At 30.5% G+C, this 24,415-nt stretch overlaps 1 protein-coding gene across 3 annotated transcripts in view; it reads right to left on the bottom strand.

Annotated features, from left to right (window-relative positions):
* LOC142334011 (uncharacterized) overlaps positions 1-24,415 on the bottom strand; it is a 270,898-nt gene that overhangs the window by 93,502 nt on the left and 152,981 nt on the right. For all 3 annotated transcript variants that reach the window (XM_075381681.1, XM_075381693.1, XM_075381687.1), the window contains exon 2: positions 14,210-14,662. In XM_075381681.1, the coding sequence (XP_075237796.1) occupies positions 14,210-14,598 (389 nt within the window). In that variant the 5' untranslated portion in view covers positions 14,599-14,662. The remainder of the gene's footprint in view (positions 1-14,209; positions 14,663-24,415) is intronic.

Raw genomic sequence — 24,415 nt, 5'->3', positions numbered from 1 at the left:
TTTCCAGCAGACCCGAGTTGCACCGTGTATCCTCTATAGCATGCATTGGCGGGACAGATGTTTACTAATTAAACCGCTAGGTGGTGGTACAGTAGTTGGTAACAGCTGGCCTGAACCGTACACCTCGTTAAACTACGTGTGCGTGAGCGGCAGTGCGCACGAATGAACGTATGTGTTTGTGTGTGCAGTTCTGAATTCTGACTCCTTGATTGCATAAAACGCCATGTACAGAATATGCTTCCCTACTGATTAATATTTGTGATTCTCCCAACGCAGGAGATTCTTCCTTCATCAAATATTTACTGCTACAGACGTGAGATATTCGATAAACTCTCATCCTCTCTTTTTTCCTAAAATACTAATATTATTTTCTGCAAGCAGTTATATATTTTCATAATATTTTGATTTATGAACGTGAATACAGACAAAAAAAAAATTAAAGTAAAAATCCATAAACAACAGACGCAAATAAAAATATTATGTTTTAATTTCATTCTGTTTTGCGGTAATATTACTGTTGAAACTAAATTAAATAAACCAGGGAAAAAAATAAATAACGTATTTCAACGTGACATCTGTAAGATATCAAAGAATTGAACTCATAACCACTTATTTGAAAATATTGGCTGAAAACTTCATCTATAAACAGGGTTTTTTCCTTCTCCTCCCTCCCGGAGCCGGATCCGCAGTTAAGCATAGCACAGCTCCAGAAGGTGCCTTCGCCTCAAGTCACGTGGGAGGGGCAGAGTCGGGCCCTGCTAAGCCATTCCCTACCACCCCATCCCGTAACCGGGACTCTGTGTTCTTTGCCTGGCCTCAAGCTGGGCTACCCCGAGGAGAAGCCCCGCCGGGACTCGGTCTTCTCATAATCATCAGGAGTCCCCAGCGGCCATCAAATTACATCAATGTCGTCCCTCCTGGCCACTCCCCAGCAGAGGTTCTTGGCTCCCCAGCACCTGTTCCAGTTGAATTGAAGGAACTTCATAATACAGTAGCACATCTCTCCGCCTTGTGGCCTTCCGTACTGCAGATAGCGCAGGCCGCGGGATCAACCCACTGTGAGCGCCTATGACCCGACTTTCCACAGTTGTAACACAGATTCATTCTGTCTACACTATTTCACTTCGCGGAATATTAGCCCACGGCCCAGCAGCTCACACATTTGTCATTGGTCTCCCATATCTGAGCCCGTATATTAGCAATTCCTGCAAATATGGCCTTCAGGGAGACCATCTCACCATCCACCGATGGGATGTGAATCGTATACAGTTTCTTACTAAGCATCGGAGCGGTGCTCCCCATTATTACTGTGTCTTCCTTGGTAACGTCACCAGCCTTGATTCACTGTATGTTAAGCAGCTCTGTGGCTAGAATGAACTGCGTTACAGCGCACCCAGCCTGTTGCTGTCCGGAAAACTCAATGAATTTTACCACACCTCCTTCCGCTGAGAATATATCATGGAGGTGTGCTAGGTTCCCTCTCGCTGCCACCGGCCATTTTCTTCCTGAAAGTCAGATGAGATCATCATCATTTAAGTTATCTGCTAGTACGTGACGCATATCTCTGTCTCCAGCCGACTCGGTCTGCGTGGCTTGTGCGACTCTGGTTATAGAGGGAGACATCTCGTTTAGGGCCGCAAGTTCCCCGAATACTGCGGCTCCACAAGACTCGCTAGACTAATTCCATTCTCAACAAACCAGTTGAGGTAACTTTCTCAACCGAATCCATTAGCTGGACCATAAGGGATGAGCAGGTCTTAATTTCCCGCTTGGTAGTCCGGCAATCCCTTAGCAGGCAGCTCAGCTTCCTAACCTGCGCAGCCAAACCTGCGAGAAGCAACCCTGAGACCGCGGAATCCGAGTTTCCATCCGATTCCTCTGTCGACGTCTTCTGACCCATACCACCTGCCCGAAACCTCTTCTTGCGTTCCTTTGTAGGCGGCGAGCGGGACTTCTGTCTCTTGAGCTGTGGCCTCACCGCCAAAAACATTGTCCTCCATCTCAACCTGTCACAGAGGAAGCGGGACCGCAAGCTGCGGAGGCTCAGACCCACGACCACCATCCTCTGAAGACCTGCCGGAACCGGAAACCGCAAAGACAACTCCATGCTGTATTATTGTGCCTTGGAAGTTCCTTCTCCTACGAGTAACCGGCAAAGGAACGACCTTCCGACCGGTGTCTACAGCCTTCATCACCGAAGAGCGCAGACCGCATACCGGCGGCGAAGGTACGCGGTCTGCGTACCTTAGTGCCTCACCCCGGATACCTAGGCTCACTGTCACCAGGAAAAATTACGTAGGACCGACCGCCACTCACAGCCCCCCCCCCCCCGAACAGAGGCTCGATGGTGTTCTCTATCAGACCCTAAGTCTTCCAAACCAGGCATCATGCAGCCCCACTAGCGGAAATTTACGAAGTCCGATAAGTAAACAAACAGAATCAGCCGTAGTAAAAAAACCTCAGAATATCTAGTTTAAGAACTATAATGGAACCCAGGTCGCTTAAATACGTGCTAGACAACCTCAATAGCATATTAGAAAGGCAAATAAGCCTGCCCAACAAGAAAATAAAATAAAAATCCCGGCGTAACCTACCGTTACCAGGGAAAACAGACTCTAGCAACGGGAGACCGTAGGTATAGAAATAACTTGAAATGAAAAAAGTAAAAAACAAAACAACAGAAACAAAACACCACAAACAAATAACAATTGGAACCAAAACAGGAAAAATACACACAATTAAGCACAAGAATTGAGCGGCGGAAAAACACATCTGATCACCACCAGACTTCTCACGCAACTCTTTAACAGGGTTTAAAAAAATTAAAGCCTACTAAATGCAACTGATAGCTATTACTGTTAAGTATTGACTATTTTGGAAAATAAATCGATATAAATATATGCAAATTACGTACAGTTTATCAATTAAATGCATTTGTTTTGGGGCTAATGGATGCAATTTTCCAGTACATCAGAAAAACTGTAGATATTAAAAAAAATAAAAAAGTGTTAAGAAGGAGATGGTTCAGCTACGTATGACTTTTTAATTGCTAATAAATGTTTCAAAAGAGCGTGTTAAAATAAAAGTTACTTTGAAATATATCTTCTGAATAGAAAAAGTATTTAAAAAAATAATTCTATTGAATTTGGTAATTCTTTTATACCAGATGTTTTTAGCTATCGTTCGAATACAGTAAAAATCATTGATTTTAAAATCATATTTATTCTAGAATATACGACAGATATGTTGAAATCATAATGGATTTCTATCTCTTCGTGAGATTCATGAGTTAATTTTATTAATCGACAATGAAATTCTTTTAACCTTTAGAAATCAAATCTGTTACTCTGTGACACGGTATTATCTAGACAATTTCCGATTTTTATGAAATTTTCCAGTAGAGTTTCTTGCTGTTCCGCGAAACGATTGATGTGCAACTTTTTTCCATTTCCGTTTCGAAATGGTGGTTGCTATTTTTCTTAGAGTATGTTGATCTGTAGTGGAGGAAACTTTCTATCGTCAGACTAACAAAATGCAGTCTCCACCAACTATGACAATCATCTGTAATTCTCTATCTATAATTATTCAACGTTTTCCATTATTTTAAACTTCGTAGTTAAGCTTATTGTTTTTCTTTCTGATTGTCATCTTAATATTTATTGTATAGCATCATGCTTTTCTCAGTAGAGGAAGTGCCTCTTCAACAATGATGTTATCGTGGAAACAATTACGATCTTTCGATAGAGTAAGGATTATTTTTCACACTGGTTTAACGTTTTGCAGTATATTAAAAATGAATAAAATTCCGTTTTTTACTGTAATTTTAATTTTTTAGATTTGATGAAACAATTATTGACCTCTAAGCTAGTTTATTTTTAATATTCCAGTTGTCTGAAAACAATTTATATGACAGTAGATACTGCCTTATAAATAAACATTGATAACTAAGAAACAATAATTGTTAACCAATTTTACACTTACAATGACATTGTTCACAACAGTATCGATATACTGTTACTTAAGTAATTATAGTCAACTTAATTTATTTAAATCATTTAAACAGTTTTAGAATTTAATTTATCATATGCAAGTTTATTATTTAAAAAAAAAAACAAAAACAAAAGCTTAGGTAAATTTTTTATTCCTGTATAAGTAATGGCTGATTTAATGACGTGTTTAATCAGGTCAGAGGATGTCAAACTACATGCAGTGCACTTCACATATCAAATAGCAGAATTGAAACAGGATCTCCTTTGACCGTCAATGAATCAAATTCGCATTATTCAATAATCGATTAGGTAAACTCTACAGAAACTGCAACTACTTTTATTTTTAAAACAACCTAGTTCTGTATTCATTCAGGAATTATTTATTGATAAAATGCCGGAAGTATTAGTTCAAGTCAATTTACTTGCTTTATGTATTCATTTCAATCAGATAACTTGAGGGGCAATCTTCATATCTGCGCTATTACAACATAATGGGTAAAAAAAAAAAACAAAAAAAAAACACCCAGTTAGAGCTATAATAATTTTATATAAAAAAAATTTGAATAAATTATATTACATATTAAACTCAAAGGTGTTATTTTTCAGATTATTTGATTTTGTTAAGAACATATATAATAAGACAATAAGAAACAAATAGTATATAATTAAGACGTAAAAATAAACGTTCAACCGTTTCTGGATTGTCCAATATTCTCCCTTAATAATAAGTCTCACAAAAAAACTCTAAAAATATAGGAAGCTACATACAATAGAAATATGTATTCTTATATTTATTCTCTTTAAATTTTATCTGTTTTTCTATTGTTTTGGTGATGACAGGCTATTAAAAAAATTCTATTCCTCCCCGATATTATTGTAATGAAATAATTTCATTCTCATTAACAGTTTTAAATAGAAATTAAACAATGTAGTCACTTTTAAATTTGGATTAAGTTTAAAACGAAAGAGAGAAGTTGATAAAAAATACCTTTATAAACGATTTGAAAGGAAATCTTTAACAGCACTACTGTGCTGTAACAGTAGTTCCCGTACTAAATGTTGTATCTGTCCTTGATAATAAAAAAATATTTTTAATCGTTTGCTAATCTTTTATAAAAGTATTTAACGCTTGGTTTTCGATTTTCATGTGCATAAAAATACTTTAATACCAATACTAAAATTTTTTTATAATTAATGCACATTATCATTTTTCCTTATATATATTTAATTTTTACGAAAAAAATACTTTTTTGAATATTGGTATAAAGACGATATCGAGATAAATGGACGCGTTACCTGCTATGAATGCCTAAACAAAGATTGCCATTGCGTGCGTGGTATTATAAGCTGGATGGAAGACAAGATGTAGGCAGATTGAGATGTCGATAGCGCCGGAACAGGCTAATGAAGCCTAAATCGTGTAGGAAGAAGACATTTTTATTCCAATTAAAGCGATCCTTTCAATACGATACGTAACGGAAATTATTATTCTAATATAATATTTAAATATATTGTTAAATGGAAATTATGAATTTTGATTTAAATTTACTATTTTTACCCACGACGGAACGGAGACGGTATATGCGTTTGGAGTAAGAGGTTTTGTGAGTGTGTTTATGTGTGTGTCTGTTACAATTTTCCTCAAAAACTACTGGATCGATTTTGATGCGGGTTTTCATTACCTAACATAGGTATCACTTTATATCAGATTCTTACAAGATGTTTTACTGTTTAGGCCACCAGGGGGCGCTGCTGTAGACGTGTTTGTCTAAAGTAGCTGGGACGATTTTGATGCGGTTTTTTTCATTACACAGGTATTACTTCTGAGCAGATTATTATACATGTTTTAGGACTATAGGCCACCAGAGGGCGCTGCAGTAGATATGTTTTTCTAAAACGGTTGGGCCGATTTTGTTGTGATTTTTGCATTACATAGGTATCACCTCAGAGCTGGTTCTGAGATTAATTTTACAGTTACAAGCCGTCAGGGGGCGCTGCAGAAGACATGATTCTTCAAAACAGCTTTCTAATGTTTCTAAGTCTTTCTAACTCCAGCAAAGCTACAGTATTATGTGGATTATTACATTTTTTGTGCTGGTCAATTATAGTAAACGTTCATCATCATCATAAAAAGAGCGTGACGTCTGTAAGTACGTACGTATGTGCGTATATGACTCTCTCAAATCAAAAACTATTAGCCGTAGGATGTTGGAATTTTGGATTTAGGACTGCTGTAATATCTAATTGTGCACCCTTTTGATTGCCATCGACTAGACCAAAAGTGTCCAGAAAAACCGAAAATAAACGTTTCATCCAATAAACGTTTTATTGTTTGGCACAGGCCTACTACTAATCTTTAAAAAGTAATATAAAAAATAAAGATTAATTTTTTTTTAAACCCACGACGGAAAAACCTTAAAAAAGTGATATAATTAAATTATTGTATTTTTACCTTATAATCTTCTGTGACATGGTGGTGTTGTTTTAAGATAATAAAATTTAAGAATTTGATCGATTAGCTTTAGTTATCATCATAGTCACACATGACGGTTAATCAAAATCTTAAATTTTATTGTTTTAAAAACAATATCACCATGTCACAGAGGGATTATAAGGTAAAAATACAGTTTAATTACTTCAATTTTTTTAAGGTTTTTCCGTCGTGGGTTTTTTAAAATGTTTAATTTTATTTTTTCCTAAGCCAGTCAGTCATCACATTCATAAATTTTATCTCTAATTTCGTTTTTGAGAATGAGGGATTAAATATTTTCACGATTGTCTTTGCTAAACCTCACATGTTTTCTTGAATGGAAAATATGTGTTTAATTTCCTAATAAAAAAATTTGTTTATTATGGTTTTAATTAATTTATTATTAAAAAATCCGAACTGAAGAAACAAATATCTTTGCGAAAATATTCAACGAAGACAGGAAAAAAAATAAGTATATTCTATATATACTATATATAACTAAATTAACTGCATTTATTCTGTGGTTAGGATGAAATTTATTGAGTTATTTATTATCTTTAATTTAATTCAATTTATTATATGTTTAATAACTAAGTTTTTTAAAATATAAATCGGAATTCAAGTGTTTCCTTTTATACCGTTTGCCAAAAAATATCATCATAATTATTATTAGTGGTTTCTTTTATTACGTTATTAATTTACTAAGATGAATTATGATGAAATATTAATTAAAATTTCATCAATAAATTACTATTTTAACTTCCTTGTACGAAGTAAAGGAAGTATTGTGGTCGTGAATAATTTCGGTTTTCAGATTTCATCGGAAATATCCACTTTAACCATTCCTGCATCCATTTTCACTAGTTTCAGCGTGACTTCTGTAAGTACGTACGTATGTGCGTAATATGACTCTCTCAAATCAAAAACTATTAGCCGTAGGATGTTGGAATTTTGGATTTAGGACTGCTGTAATATCTAATTGTGCACCCTTTTGATTGCCATCGACTAGACCAAAAGTGTCCAGAAAAACCGAAAATCCAAATTTTTTTTGATTTTGGACTTTTTCTTAACTGCAGTAATAAGCCCTCATTGAGCGATTTTCAGTTATATATATCATAAGCGGTACTTATTTTCATTGGTTTCAAAGTTATAGCTAAATAAAATTTTAATTAATCAAATATTTGGATCTTACAAGAGGAAGGCATATCGGTTCTATTCGACTTCATCTACTTTCTTTTTTAACGTTTTTTTTATTTTTTAAAAATTTAAATACGTTGATTTTTTAATAATTATTAACCTCTGATTGTTAAAAAAAAAATTACGATAAATAAGAATTCAATAACATTAAAAAAAATATATATATAAATATATATGAAAAAATATCAAAAGTAATTAGTGAAATAAAATTTTATGCACTTTTCATTTTAAAAAAAAGAATGTGTATATATATTTTAATAGGCGTACAAGAAAGTAATGTGGTACGCACATCAGAGTTTTTACATTTTTAAAATAATGCAGGAGATAAAATTAGGAATAACTAGATATTTCATTTAGATTAATAATATAATATGTTTTAATTCTTCATAATCGGATACAAATTTATAAATTTTATTTGTTTTATAGGAATATAAAGATAAGATACGTAAACAAAACTTGGAAATATAATCGACAGTCAAGTGTTTCTAGAAGGTAAACAGAAATAATCTACTTTTTTATGATTTTAAAGACATTAAACAGTTTGTATTTCCATTTTAATGCAGTTTTTTTTACAAGATACTGTAAGTTTTACGTTGCGATAAGTTTCAACTTTGTACGACGAGTACGAAATAAATAGTCCTTAATACACAGCTGACGCTAAGTGCATTAAAATCATCTCAAAGGCGTACTAAATAAACAATCCAATGTTGTATAAAGTGTAATACAATGTTGACTGTAATATACAATATTAAAATGCAATAGAAAGTGTTTGAGACGCTAAAGAGGGGAAGATTGAGTTTACGATGCACTTCATTGCGTCATCAATTTTAAACTTAAGATGTAAAATCCTCACCCCCTTCAGACGCCTATTAATTTTTTCACAGTCTGCGGGAGTCTTAATTAAAATACTGAAATTGCTTAATACTCTGAAATTAAATCTGTGAGAAGTCCGCTTGCTGGAGTCGGTCCAAGATGTTGTTGAGCAGGGGTGGTTAAGAGGGGTGACGCTGTGAAAAGAAGGATGCTAAAGGCCGTGTTTATTGGATCGAACCACAATTGATAGCTCCGTATACTTCATCAGCTCCAGCTAAGACCTCAACTAGTTTTCTTTTGTGTTTAAAATTAGCTTATTTTTTACTTATTTATCTACGTATTTATTCTTCTATAGCACTTCATATCTACGTCGTAAAAATTAAATTTCTTCTTTTAAATATTATAATCTGAATATGAAGATAAATCACGCTTTAGACGAAAAATTATTAAAGGGATTGTTTATATATTATCAGATGTAATTTTAATTTTCTGTTTTATCGCAAAAAAGTAAACAACAAATTGGTAATTTTTTTCAGTTCATAATGAAGATTAACGATTTTATCATTTTCTAATATTTCCCTTTTTTGAACTGCTTTTATCAACTATGAGTAAATAATAAAATCTGAAGAAGACACAATATGACTTCCTTGTATATTAAATTATGCCTATGAAATTACATATACACGTTATTTAAAAATGAAAAGAACATAAAAACTTTATTTTATTAATAACTTTTGATATTTTTTTTATTTTTTTTTAATGTTATTGAATTATTATTAATCGTAAAACTTTTTTTTTTACAATCAGAGATTAATAATTATTAATCAATATACTTAAATTAAAAAAAAGTTAAAAAAAAATTGTGATGAAGACGGATTTGAACCAATTTGCCTTCCGCAGATCCAAATATTTCATTAATTAAAATTTTATTATAACTCTGGAACTAGTAAGTACCACTCATGAATATTGTTGAAAAGCTCTCAATGATGGTTTAATACTGCAGTTAAGAAAACGTCCAAAATCCAGATTTTTTTGAACTTCGGGCTTTTCAGGACACTTTTAGTCCATTCGATTGCAATCAAAAGTTGAGGTGCACAACTAGATGTTACAACAGTTCTAAATCAAAAATTTAAACATCCTACGGCCAATCGTTTTTTAGTTATGCGAGATATATACGTAGGTACAGACTTCACGCCGAAATTCAGGGATTCAGGGATGGTCAAATTGGATATTTCCGTTGAAATCTGAAAACCGAAATTTTTCGCGATCACAATAAATACTACTTCCTTTACTTCATACAAGGAAGTAAAAATTATGGTTTTCCTCTAAAAACGTTTACCATCTGTTATATGAAGTTTTACCACAACAGACAAAAGAGTGCTTTTATGGTAATTTAAACAGCTCGGATTTTGGACTTAGACCAGTAAAATTTTTTATTTTATAAACAATTATGCATTTAATGATGTATTCGTCAAGGTTTTAACAGTGTTACCCTCGATCCATCCAATCAGAAAATGCTGAAGCAGTTCGGTTTTATTATTCGTAGAGTATCAAACTTACGCATTCCTGACTACATCCATAAAATACATTATTACATATTGATCAGAATAAAATATTTGTTTATTGTAAGTTAACATTTTTTTTATTATTACTTCTTGTTCTATGTTATTTATTTTCTTACATATACATGTTTTTTTCATCCACAATGTCTGCTGATGACTGTTTAACAGTCAAATCATGGCCTTCAAAATTTTCATTTTAAATAAAAAATGTTTTAAACGGTTTTTGAAGGTAATCTTATTTTCCACCTTAAAGGCTCTTTAATTTTTTTTTATAATTTTGCTTAAGAAATAAAAATTTTATTGAACAAAAATTTTACTAAATTCTGTTATAAACAATTAATCTTCTTTTATACAAAACCAAAAGTTTTTTGTCTGTATGTTCTCGCATCACGTAAAAACCAACCGAACGAATATTTTCTAATTTGAAGGATAAAATCATGTTATCTCAGGGAAGGTTTTAAACCATAGACCGAGACCCTAGCCCCTTTGGGATAATGTTAAGAATTAAAGATACATTAAAAAATAAAAAAAAATATTTAACCAAAAATTAAATTAATTTCTGTCTCCATGGCAGCAGAAATAAGAAATAATTGTAAAATTTTTCTCGTCAAACGTCTGTGTACTTTAGTTACCGTAATTACTACTATTCTGTCTTTTGTAATCCTGTTCTTTTTTCAGGTTTCCATACAGACTGAATACTCTATTATTTATCAGTATTATTCTCACCACCATAAGGGTAACGAACAATGCGGGGGTCCTGGGTAGACGAGAATCGCGAGCGAAGCTGAGATTTTAGGAGGCTCTGAGGAGTCCTTGGGTCGGCCCCAGGGTTCATAGCAAGTCCAGGGAGCGGAGCTAATAAGTTTTAAAAAAGGTTTTGTGCGATTATATAAATTTTACTTAATGAAATCCGAATTACTATATTTCATTAAAAATTGAATTAATGAATTTAATATTTGTTAATATTGAATCCATTAATGGTAGAAAATACCCAGATATAATGGCAGAGAAAATTTTTTTTTTTTGCAAGAATCACGTCTGAAAGTTAGAACTCCGCAGAAATAATTTTTAGACACCTTCATAAGAAAAATCGAATTTAAATAAATAAAAAAAAATCACCTGTGACTAATTACTTGTATACATTCATTAACTATGACGGACGAAATTGATAACTTCTACTATAACTTTTTCCATTAGAAAGATTATAAAACCAGTTTCATAAGTCTAGTATTTTGTCCTGGCTCAGGCAATGTATCTTTTACGTTCCAATACATTGAAATTTGGTTTGTAAATTAAGGAATACATATCTAAAACATGGTTTCCTATACAGAACATCAGTTCGGTTGAAAACTACCACAATCACATATTCGAATATACTTAATTTTACTACCTGTTTTAAATTATAAAACTTTTGATTTACCTTTATTTTTTACTTTTAACAAGGAACAATAGGAAAATATTTTTAAATGTATAATTCTTTAAGATTGATTGCACTTCATCTTTGTTTTTTTTCTGTAAAAGCAGATTTTTAATTAATTTCACCGAATAACTTAGAATATAAGGTACAATATGTTAATAATTTATTACACTAAATATTAACAGTATTTTTAGGGAAAACAAGTTTTTAATCATACTGAAGAAAATAAGTAGAAATAAAATAGATATATGAGGAAAATAACTTTTCGGTAAAAACACCCTTTACATGTGAACTGTATTAATTTTTTTTTTAACATAAAAAATGAAACTATAATCGCTTGTTGTAATTTGAAAGGTTTTTTCTGCTTACAAAATCGCATAATTTTTCCATAAACTGTACCATTAAGAGTAATTTATAGCATAAAATAATAGCTTAGTAAGTAGAATATTAATGGTTTAATCTTTTAAAGGAGACCGTTTTTCTTCAAGTTTTACTAATAATATCCCGTCAAGCTGTAATTGAATAACACTTGGTTCATGATATAAACAATTGCTGTACAGTATTTTCATTAAGTGGTACAAAATATATCTTATATTAAGCCAGTTATATTCTGCAGTATAATTTGTAAAGAATAATTAATTAACAACTCGTTAGTACTACACCGTTAATGGCTTGTGAAACAGAAATATTAACTTTTAATTACTGAACCGGATCAAAACGTCTAAAGCAGCTCATTAAATATTCCTATTTGTGTGTGTATGCATGTGTGCGCGCGCGCTCGGGTGTATATATATATATATATATATAATGTTAATAAAAGCTATCATAAAAAAATACAATAATTAAAAAAAGGTTATAATAAATTTATCTTATCTTATTTGTAAACTAAGCTAAGCTATTAGCTCTATGCAGAATTATTTCACTTACAGTTCTGAAAAAAAAGGGAAATGTTCACGCATACCAAAAGTCAGTATAATAAGAACTATTTAATTAATTTTTTGATTAGTATGAATATAAAATAAAAATGTTCATTTGATTCTTATAATGAACACATAGTAGTGTAGAAAAAATAATCACGTGACAAATCAAGGAAAAATGCAAAGAAATCAACATTTTAAAAAAGAATTCAAGAAAGCAAAAAGGCACAGATAAAAAGATGTTTAAACTATTAAAAAAATTTAACGAACGGGATTTTGTACGTGATGAAATATGTTAATGACAAAAACACATATATCAAAAGTTACGGGAAGCCTATAAGTCAAACCACGAACGAAAAATTAAATGGAACAACAATAAATTTGAAAGAAAACGAATTCAGCAAAGCAGAAACTGAATATAAAAAGATACGTAAACAAGTATAGTTAAACGAACCGAATTCTATATGCCATGAAATATAAAGTGGACAACGCTCGTCAAAGATAATGTGAAGTCTACGAGTCAAACCATCAATGAAAATCCTGTTGTAACAGAATAATAATTTGTACTCGCTCTTATACATTAGAGCACAGAGTACTGAATAATTTCCGTAAAAAAGAGCTGTCATTTGTAGGTTTAATAAATAGAAGATTTACCTGTAAAGAATATGGAGTTTCTTGTTTTACTAAAAGTAGGTAAATAATGAAGTGGTTTTCATTGTTTTTTTTCCATCGAGCCAAATGTACAACTGCATACCAGTCGACCAAGCTCCAAAAATATACGAAAAAAATAAACTCCAGCTAGTGGCAAATTTTATATTAAGCCGTGTTAGATACTTTATGATCAGAATCGATCAATGCACTAACAAATTTATTAGAACATTATTTGTTCAAAATCGAACATAAATGCATTTTCAAATCGTGAAGAGAATACTATTGCAATTTCCAAAACCTCCTAACGATCTGTTTTTTAAGAGATTCCCTTCTATCTTTTCAAACAGCGTGTTTGAAATTGGCATCAATATTTTTATTACTTCCGTTACGGTAGAAGGGTGCTCATTACACATATCAGTAAAACTAACACACCATTATTGAAACACATGATCCACTTATAAAGTTTCCTGTTTTTCATTAACAAATGACGTTGATTTCCAAATCTTTTTGAAGTTACACCATTCCATTTATACAGTATAAAAATTAAACAATTTTGCAAGAGCTTTTATTGGTTGGTCAATGAACATTTTTTAATAACTTTTTCATCCATAAATATTTTTTAAATATTGTTGCGGTTGGTTAGAAAAATTGGTTAGAAATGGACAAATTGATTTCTTTAGATGAAAAGAATTCAGTCTCCTTTGAGAAAATAATAAGTTATTATATAAATGTTATTCATATTTGTGCATATTTCTCAAGTAGTTAAAGCTAACACAAAATTGATAACTCTGACAAGGAAAAGTAAAGAAAAAGTTAAGTCTTTATTGAAGGATGAGAAAACAAAATTTTCAAGTTTGACTTCTGGCTTAGGCTTAATATCATTTTATCAATCGTAAATTGATTTTGTCACCAATTCAAAACACAATATAGAAATAAAACGTAAGAATAATTTATTCATTAAACAGTGACTGATCAAAATATCCCTTTTTTGCTTGATGATATCGCCACATAAGCTTGAAACTTGTGTGTGGGATGTGGAAATGGAATTTTTGTAGCGTATGAAAAATGCCATGCCTGACTGGGATTCGAACCCGGATGAAAGCCCTAGGCGTTACCACTCCGCCACGCTGATAATGATGACATAAATCTAAATTTTTATCTCTTTATTATTATTATTATTATTATTTACTAACCTGAATGCTTCTGGATCAATAGTAGTTATTTCATTTCCGGATAAATCAAGATCTAACAGATATACAAGATCAGCAAATTCCTCTCTAGTAATTTTTGTTAAGCGATTATCAGCAAGCTGTAGACGACGAAGTTTTATATCATGTGGAAAAGGTGTTACATTTTTAAGTAGATTTCCATTCATATTAAGTACGTAGACGTTGAGACTCAAGCCATGCTCGTGTGTGGGAATATCTGTCAAATTACTTTCTGAACAATCAGTAACCCAATTGATTCGAAAATAATGGCAGTCACATTCTTCTGGGCATTCTAATGATGGTAATTTACCATTTACTCCGAGAAGAATTACTAGTAATAAAAAACATCCAAGAAGGCACTCTTTTGAATCCATATTACTTGCCCACAACTAGTCTGGACTGCGTTCTGTCTGCGGAGTCTGGTCGGACGGTGAACGCCTGTTAAAAATTAAAAAAGAAAAAAATCAGAGATAATTTTTTTAATTGTCTGTATAAACAAAGAAATTAATTTACGTATTAATTATTGTTTCATTTAATTAGTCTCACTGCAGTCTATATAATTTCAATCATTTAGTTCACTAGTCACAAGTAATCAAAAAATTCGCTTCATACTAACGATAAATAATCGTGGGTGGTCTTATTTTATCTTAAAATATTTGCTTTTCCGTCAAGCGAGGCTTTAGAAGGGAAAATATTGTAATGGGTCTTTTTGAGCATATGCAGTTTTCACCGGATCTTGACGTTTTAACACCTAAGGAACCCAAAAAAAACAAAAACCGAATGTAATTTTTCCGGATGTTGGTAGGTACGTGTGTGTGTGTTCAGTGTCGCACTAAATCACCTTATATCACTGTTGATCAAACTTGCTCCAGATTACTTCTATGTATGGGGCATTAATGCCATTACATTTTCAACTTAAAAGGTCAAGGGAATCAGGGTGTAAAGCTAGGTCACCCTCAGTATCTCGAGATTTCGTTTAATTAAGTTCTTTTTTTTTAAGAAAATTTGTTAATAATTAAAAAATAATAATATCTTCAAAAAAAAAAATTGCAAAATCGCACCCAACGGATGCTCTAAACTAGTGACTAAGTGGGTATACTACGTCATTAGTACCCCCTGTCACCACAAGGAGCGCTAATGTAGCACTGACGTTCTAAATTAAGTTATGTGTATATGCGCGTGTAAGTCCCATGAGGTAAAGTTCTACAATTGTGTTATCAGCTTTTTTCAAATATCAAACTATTCAACACATTTGATAAATAAAATTTCTCTTAATAAAATAACTAATAAGAAAATTTTAATAGATTGATTTTACGCACGAATGAAACATTGAAAAAATTCCAATATTATATCAAATATCTATTACATTCTGATCTTTTTCCTTGTCAAAGGTTTTTCGGTTACTGGTTCAATTTTAGCCTTTTTTTTTTTTTAGTCAGAATTAAAAAAAAAAAGTTGATATAGGCAAGTGCTTCGTGATATTTGAACGGAAATAATAATCTGTAATGAAAAAAAAAGTTATTAGACTTGAAGCGAAAAGATATTTTAATAAAAATATAGGAATAAATATTTTTCGTGAATGTATTCAGTTTTCAGTAACATGCTCTAGAAAATGGCAACTGGCACTTTGTCTAATGAACAATAACAGTAATAATGTTTTTATAAAACGTAATCATAATAATAAGTTCCGTTTAGAATCAGTATATCAGCTATTTTAAACCTTTTTTTTTCACATACAGCTTCCTCCAACGGTGTAATAATGGTTACCATTATTTATTATAAAACCAAATCCGTTTTCAGTTTATCAAAACGAACTAACCAGTTTTGTTTTAAACTTATACAATTATTAATTACCGTTGCTTTAAAAAACCTAAAGTGGTAAAAATTAAAAAAAAAACCGGTTAGCCCACAAAAAAATAGGTTAGACAAGCAAAGATAAATAATTTGTTATTTACCCATTACTAAGGAATATTTTAGATTTTCTTTTTTTTGAAAAATTCACATGTGTATAAAATTAAGTAAGATTAAAAGCCTAGTCAAGTGACATGAAGTAACGCTTTACAATGCTTGGCTTTTAATTTTCTAATTTTATAAAAGAAAAAAAATAGTAATAAAAAAATAAGGATTGGGGGAATAAAATTTGATCATAGTCGATATTTTATTCGAAGTCGAAAGTTTTGAGTTTCAAATCCTAGTAAACGTTAGTTACTTTTATACGAATTTGAATATAGACAGTAGATACTGGTGTACTTTGGTGGTTGGAGTTCAATTAACCGTACGTCTCAGAAATGGTCTACCTGAGTCTGTACAAGGCTACACCTTTACATAACATACATGTCATTCTCATCTCATTGGACTGTGGGGAGCTGCTTATTGCTCACTAGTTGAACAAATTGCAACGTACACATTAGGAAAATAAAAAAGTAGTCAATTTTCATTCTTATTATGAGTCGAGTTTTCATACTGCAAACTCATCAGCAAAGATACATGTAATTAGTGCAATCAGAGCACATGATTAAAACGATAATAATCGACTTTTGTTAATAAATCAACATTCTATAGGAGTTCAGCTGTAAATAACACCGGAAAAAAATTCCACTTTTTTATGATCTTTTCGCTTTAATTTAGTATATTCTTATACTTCTTTTTCAAAGTCATGTTTAAAAAACGTGAAATAGATTAAGTTGTATAATAATACAACCTATTTTTTTAATATAATATCCATTTTCTTTATTTATTAATGAGGATTCAAAACATCTTTAAAAACCGTTGTTTCAATAATTGACATCACATTTAATTAAAATAAAAATGATTATTTAAGAGGATCACCGATAATTAGAAACAAATTTTCTTTATTATCGATCTAACCCTAGGTATCATGTTCAATTTTAAATGGTTTTTTTCTGGTTGAAAAAAGCTTTCGCATTATCATCGCTCGGACACGATTTATTGATTGAAATTCAATAAATTTAAAAATGTACAATTAAAAATTAATTAACAACTAAAACACAGCAACATAAAAATACATCTTAAAAGGAAAAAGCACAATAATCTTAATCCTAATCTGAATCTTATATCCTCAAATTATCTCGATCCAAAGATAATAAAAAAAAAATTGGCAACGTATTGCGCGACTTTCCCGGCTATTAATAATTAATTATATTCCTAATGTGTACGTTGTAGTGTGTTTAACTAGTGAACAATAGAGAACCTTTTCTCCCACGGCCATTGAGATGAGAATGATGTGAGTAGTGTGATGGAAATGAGGTGTAATCTAGTACAGACCGATTATTTCTGAGACGCGTGGTTAATTGAACCCCAACCATTAAAGTGTTCACAGACTAGTATTCAAATTCGTATAAAAGCGACTAACTTTTACAAGAATTTGAACTTCAGAATTTTCGACTTCAAAAATCAGCTGTTAAATAACTAACTGATTTGTGATGAAGAATTGTTAATCACTACATCAGTCCGGTAGGCTAACCATAAATATTAGCACAACTTTCGTTAACATAATTTTTCACGCATCTGACTGTATGATGATAATACAAGTGTTGAGTGAGAGTACCATTTTATACTCATTTATAAAATTTTCTTGTCTTATTTGCTATTATATATTCTCGCATACAATAAAGTTTTTACAGAAAATTTAGAAACAAATTAAAATTCCCTATGTCTATTAACTTATTACACTAGTTTGAAGTTTTTCTTGAAGAAAAACAAATTTCATTATTTTACAAATTATTTAATTTTGTAGGGCTGATGAAGATAACGAACAGTTGAAATTCAATTCGACTTATTTACTGTGAAAAGTAATATTATAAACTGTAATACTGTAGACTGTAACTGTACCGAGCGAAGCCTATTGTAACACATACACTTCTCTCTCTCTCCGTCTTATTTTTTAGTTTCCTCTTACCCGCTTATTTGTACTTTTATCAAAAATCTCGATACTCCATTTGTGACATGATCACCATACTTTTTCCTTTAATATAATTATTTTAGCTACAAAACAAAATAAATGATTGATTTTTTAAGTAATATAAGTTCCACTTTTCGTAAAAGTTTATATATCTTCGATCGGATTGTAAATTTTGATACTGAATCACTAGTTTTTTTTTGAGATTATCTTTTACGGTGTATAAAACATCAGATTATCGAAAATGAAAAAAATAAACACAACACTCTCACAGTTTTAAATGATTTATAAGCGTCTTTATTTATTTTTACAAAAGCACTGATTAAAAATAATGATTAATGAATTACATAACAGTGCGCCGGACGAATATACGAATAGAAAATTGGTTGGCTATTCCAGTCAGTAACTTACTATGATACTCACTGCTTAACTCTTTTTCGTAACATTTTACTTTTTAGCAACCGTGTGCAATTATTTCCACTGTAAATAAATTAAAAAATTTAGGCACAAATGGAGTGAAAACATTTTTTGACTCTGTTTTATCATTTGCGAGTAATGTTTTGTCACATTATTAAACTTTTATTTTAATTTCATACATGTTTTATTTATTTATATATATTTACTTTGAGTAGCAGTTTTCGTAAGGATTTATTTAAAAATTTATTGCTATAAAAGAAATTAATTAGTGTATTAAGGCAAAAGCAATTGCAGCAAATACAATAATAATTCACATTTAAAAAAAAACGATATTACGTAAAACAAATGCCTAAGGTATCCATATATAGTTTATTTTTTCTAGCTTTTAATTCTTATATATAATCTATTTACTAGTATGAATAAATGAATTTGGTTTAATCATATATTCCATCCTGTAATGGAACTTACAAAGTAGGTTTTATATATATATATGATATATGTATAGGTTATATTACATTACCACAGTATAATAAATATCTACATACTTTTTGTTACGTTTCGTAGTTTAGCTTCTTGTGATTTACAGAAAAACTTTATTAAAAAAAGGGTTTATTATTACTATTATCATCTGCAATAGTTTTATTTTTGGCTTGTTATGGCAGAATTTTAATTTGTAGTTCATAATAAAAAACTTCACAAATATATGAAACTGTCAATAACAATTAAGATTTAATCTTAATCTTTAAAGAAGTTCTAAAGATATAAAATTAACAGAGACAAGCAATTAATTGGCATCAAAAAATATAAACAACTGCTTCTGCTTGAAGGATATCACGAAATAGAAAATATTTTTTCAATCAAATTGTACTCATATTCACTCAACACATCGATTAAGTAAAAATAACGATCAAAATCTGCAGTGGATTGGACGGTTTTGATAAGGACAGTTTAAAAACAATTAGAATTAGAGTTAACGTAACTCACACACAGAAGAAGAATTTGTCTACCTAGAAAATTGCGTTAAGAAGTTCGGATTGATCTTGATATTAAAGATAGAGGAATTATTTTAACAGTTACTATGAAAGATTTAGGTTTCAAGTGGTGTATAAATGAAAACAAACTATTAATTGAGATCTATGTTCGGTAGAAGAAAATTAATATTTACAGATAAATATTAATTACTGAATAATTTAATGATTTAATTGCTTATTTGGATGAATCATATATTTTACATTCACCATCGAGAACGAAATAATGGTCCGATGATGGCGACTATGGTCTTAAAAGTGCCGATTAATAAATGTGTTGATCTAATAATAACCCATGTCGAAGGAGAAACGGGATTCGTTCCAAACGTGATGTTAACCTGGAGAGCCAAATCAAGTATCATGACAACATGAACACAAACAATTTTATGAAATGGGAAAATCCTACATTAATTTCCAAATTTCCTTCACAGACAATAGCAATACTTGATAATACTTCGTACCAAATCACTAGTTGATAAAGTTTCGAATCTAACTCCAAGAACGTGACTAAATTGACTTGAAAAGTTAAGTTCATAATAAATATATTATGAACTTATATATATATATATATATATATATGTATATATATATATATATGTATATGTATATATGTATATGTATATGTATATGTATATGTATATGTATATGTATATGTATATGTATATGTATATGTATATGTATATATGTATATATATATATGTATATATATATATATGTATATATATATATATATAAATGATATATATATATATATATATATATATTATATAAAAATATAAAATTATATATATTTTTTATTTTATATATATATTTCATTTATTTTGTTAGTTACTAAAACCAAACTTATATGAATTAATCAAGTTACTTAAAATGAAACAAAACAGACAACATAGTTTTAGGACTTTCCCGTCACGTGGCTTTTTTCTGATGCTCGGCTTACTTTAAAATAACTTAATTTAAAATATTTATCACTTTATTTAAATAAAATATTTTTTTTAAAATTTAATTCATGATTCTAACTAAAGCGCGCGCGCATACTGTATTTCATTCGCGTGGGTATTGCGGTACTATCGGCCACCTTAAATACTCTTTTACACTTTAAATATTATTCATTTATTTAATTCTATCGCTCACCTGTGACGTCACAACAAAGCAGACGACTGCAGCAGCTGTACGTCAGTGTTACACTAGTGCTCCCTGTGGTTAGAGGAGGTACTATTCACGCGGTATACCCACTTAACCATTAGTTTATTTAGAGAATTTTTTAAGATAGGGATGCGATTCCGCAAAAATTTTATTTTGGAAATATTATTTTTTAATTGTTAATAAATGTGTATAAGAAAAATAGGAACTTAATTAGGCAAAATCTCGAGTTATTGTTAGTGACCTTGCTGTACAGACTCACCCCACCCTCATCCCCTTGATCTTTTAAGTTGAAAATTTAATGGCATCAATGTCCCACACATAGAAGTAATCTGACCAAGTGTGGTCAAAATCGGTCGAGTAGTTTTAGAAATGTATGGTGATTTAAATGGCGACACCGAACATATAAACGTACAAACATCCGGAAAATTTCCATCTGGTTTTTTAGGTTCCTTAGGTATCAAAACAGACAGATCCGGTGAAAATCGCATATGCTCAAATTGGACCGATTACAATTCTTTCTCTTCTAAAGATATAGCTCTGCTATAGCGATAGGCGAGAAAGTAAAAGATGATATAACTATAAAATTCAGAAAATACATGGACTACGGTTTCTTAGAATTTTGCCTTATCATTCTGATTAGAGCCTAATCGATATTGCATATCCAACTGTGAAGACACGTAGCTACTTAAAATGGAACATTTCTGATGTTAACCAGAAGTAAAAATTAATCAAGAAGTAAAATCAATACAATGAATAAAGACGATTGGAAACCTTTTCCTGAAAAAAAAAAAAAAAAAAAAACAAACTGTAGCTAACTGAGCGAAGGCAGCTAACGTACAGAATAATCGTAAATTCATGAACCAAATAAGTAAGTTTTTTAAGCTATTAAGAATTAAAAGAAAAAGAACAGTTAAGTCAGATTTAAGGTAAACAAACAGAGTCAAAGTAATCTACAGATTATTTTAATTTTATAATTTTGAAATTTATCTGACAGTTAAAGTAAGTTTTTAAAATGATAAATTTAAGGAGGCAGTTGTTATATTCTAGGTAGAATTATTATTCTTCCGTTGGTTGCGTACAGATATTCTTTTTAGTATTGCGGTTCTTTCAGCTTTCTCTATCGCAAACTTGTATTTTCTCGGTTTTCACAGGCAAAGGTATGTGTGTGTGTGTGTTTGATCGTCGTGTCTTCCACTATGGGGTAAGGATGTTAATTTAGTATCATATGAATATTTCTATTCTAAACGATACAATACATTTTTTTCGTTCAATGGGATGTCAGTATTAGCCAATTATCAAAATCTGTCATTTTCATTGTTTGTACGCGACAATTGTGAATGAGCTTACCCTTTCTTATGAAAACATTAGAAATAAACTTTTTTAAATAAAAATAGGAATTTCGCTATTGAAATTGAAGAACAGCCTACAATTTGTTCATTTAAATTACTAGCAGTGGCCCCTCCTTCACGAATGAAAATAGATTTTTGATGTTCACTTTGCTTAAATAATAAAATGATATTGTTGATAAAACAATTCATTCTTGAGTCAATTATTTTATAATAAACTCCGTTTCATATTATGACGATTAAACAATTATTTCTGTGAATAAGGTGACTGAAAAAAACTCAGATATTATATTTCCATAAATATGAGAATAATTTTAAACAAAGTTTTTCGATATATTAATAATAAAATATTTGGGGCTTAATTACATCATAACTAAATTACGAAGAATAGACCTGTTGAAAAATATACAAACTTAATGTTTTTCTCCTCGATTTGCTTGAGGGATGGAAGACATCTTCTGAATCGTATGAATGTAACTGAATTGAACTCTATAAAGTATTTGATTTTTTTTTAGAATTAGCAAAAAATGCAAAATTTTCATTTTCGGAGCGATAAGCGAGTAAAGACTTCGTTTAAAATGCAAATAAAAATCTAATGCTCTTCGTAGTTAATATAAAAATTTATTTTTCTAGTTTATTTTTTATGATAAAAATCGTAACGTAGATGAATAATTCAAAACATATCTTGTATTATATTCTGATGTTTCTAACTGATAAAAATTTATAAAATAATAATTTTTGAATGTAAAACTTCCACGCATTCAAATTACCACACGAAGGTTCTTGTGTTTTTTAACTTACACTTGATACCGAATAAACTAGTACAAATTATCCAGTAATTTAAATGAATAATAAATTTATTCTGAACGAAACAGCAGCCGCACAACTACCAAATCATGCGTTTTTTCTTAACCTATTTGTACTAAATGATTATATTAACAAGAAATACAACTACCCATAGTGAATAAGTTAGCAATTACAAGTTGTATAAATGAAATACAAAATTATTTTCTAAACTAAATTCCAAACGGTTACATAAATTTAATGCGATAGACAATAATTTCAATTATAAATTATCAAAATCTGGCAAAAAAAAAAATTATATTTACTTTTAAAATGGTACTAACTCATTTTCCTAATTAATTAAAATACACATTTTTTGTTATTCTCAATTCTAACAATATATCTCGTTAGAAATTTTATTTCTGGTCAATTTTTTAATTTAAAATTTTAAATAAGTTTAACTTGAAATTTTCGAAAATTCTGAATCGGTACGTACTACTTCAATATCAAATTTTTTTAATTATTCGTTGTATCTGTTTGAGTGTGTGTTTGTCTTCTGGTTTATTAAAAGAAAAAAAACCCGCGCAAGAAGACCGACTATTCGTTTCCGACGCCCTCACTGTTTTTGTCACAAACGCACTGATTTTTGAAGTACAACTCACTAAAAACGTTCGATTAACTCAGTCAACTTTATACACAATTATCAAGTTTCAATTCATTCACTATTGAGACTAACTGCATAAGCGCGTATGAAAAATACACCACTTCATAGTCAATAGAACCTCAATTTTTTTTTAAATTAAATGAACGTAACTCAATTTACAAATCAACCAACCTTCATCAAATTTTAACACGCATAACTTCACATACACTTCTACAACATTTAATACTTTCAATGAAATTGATCTAGTAGTTTTGGAGATTTTCGAGCCACAAAATGCTACATGCAGGCCTCTAAATATATAAGGAAACCCCAATGAAGTGAATGGTGTTTTCGTACTCCTCATACTACAAAGCATAAAGAAAATTAATTTTCACTCCCACTTCCACCATGCTACCGAAAGTAACACCGTATCTTCGAAAAGACATAAAAAAAATTAAAAAATCAGTTGATTGTTATTAAACACTTTTTTATACATCAGTATTGTGAGATCCTTTTTTGTAAGTGTCTTTAGTTGCACTTCCGTGATTACCTGGTTGTCCTTAATCGATTAAAAAACGTTTACCTTTCACAACCAATTTATACATGACAATCGTCGGAAGTAAGTTTAATCCCAAATTGCATTACACTCCAGAAGTTTTACGTGTTGTGCGCAAGAAAAAAAGTAAAATACGAACGATTTACATAATCTCCATTTAACTACCTTTTGTCATTTTACTTACACCGTACGTCAGCGTTTCTTAACATTATTTGCGACTCAATTTTCAATAATAATTTTCATCGTGCTCCCCCTCTCAAACAATAATAATGTATTTTGAGTATTTTGACGCTAAAGCTACAATACGACCTTAATTGGAAGCCTTACAAATTACCAAGAATAAGTAAATGTGT

Source organism: Lycorma delicatula, chromosome 1 (genome assembly GCF_047948215.1).
Source record: "Lycorma delicatula isolate Av1 chromosome 1, ASM4794821v1, whole genome shotgun sequence".
NCBI lineage: Eukaryota > Metazoa > Arthropoda > Insecta > Hemiptera > Fulgoridae > Lycorma > Lycorma delicatula.
This window is presented reverse-complemented; position numbering and strand designations above follow the sequence as displayed.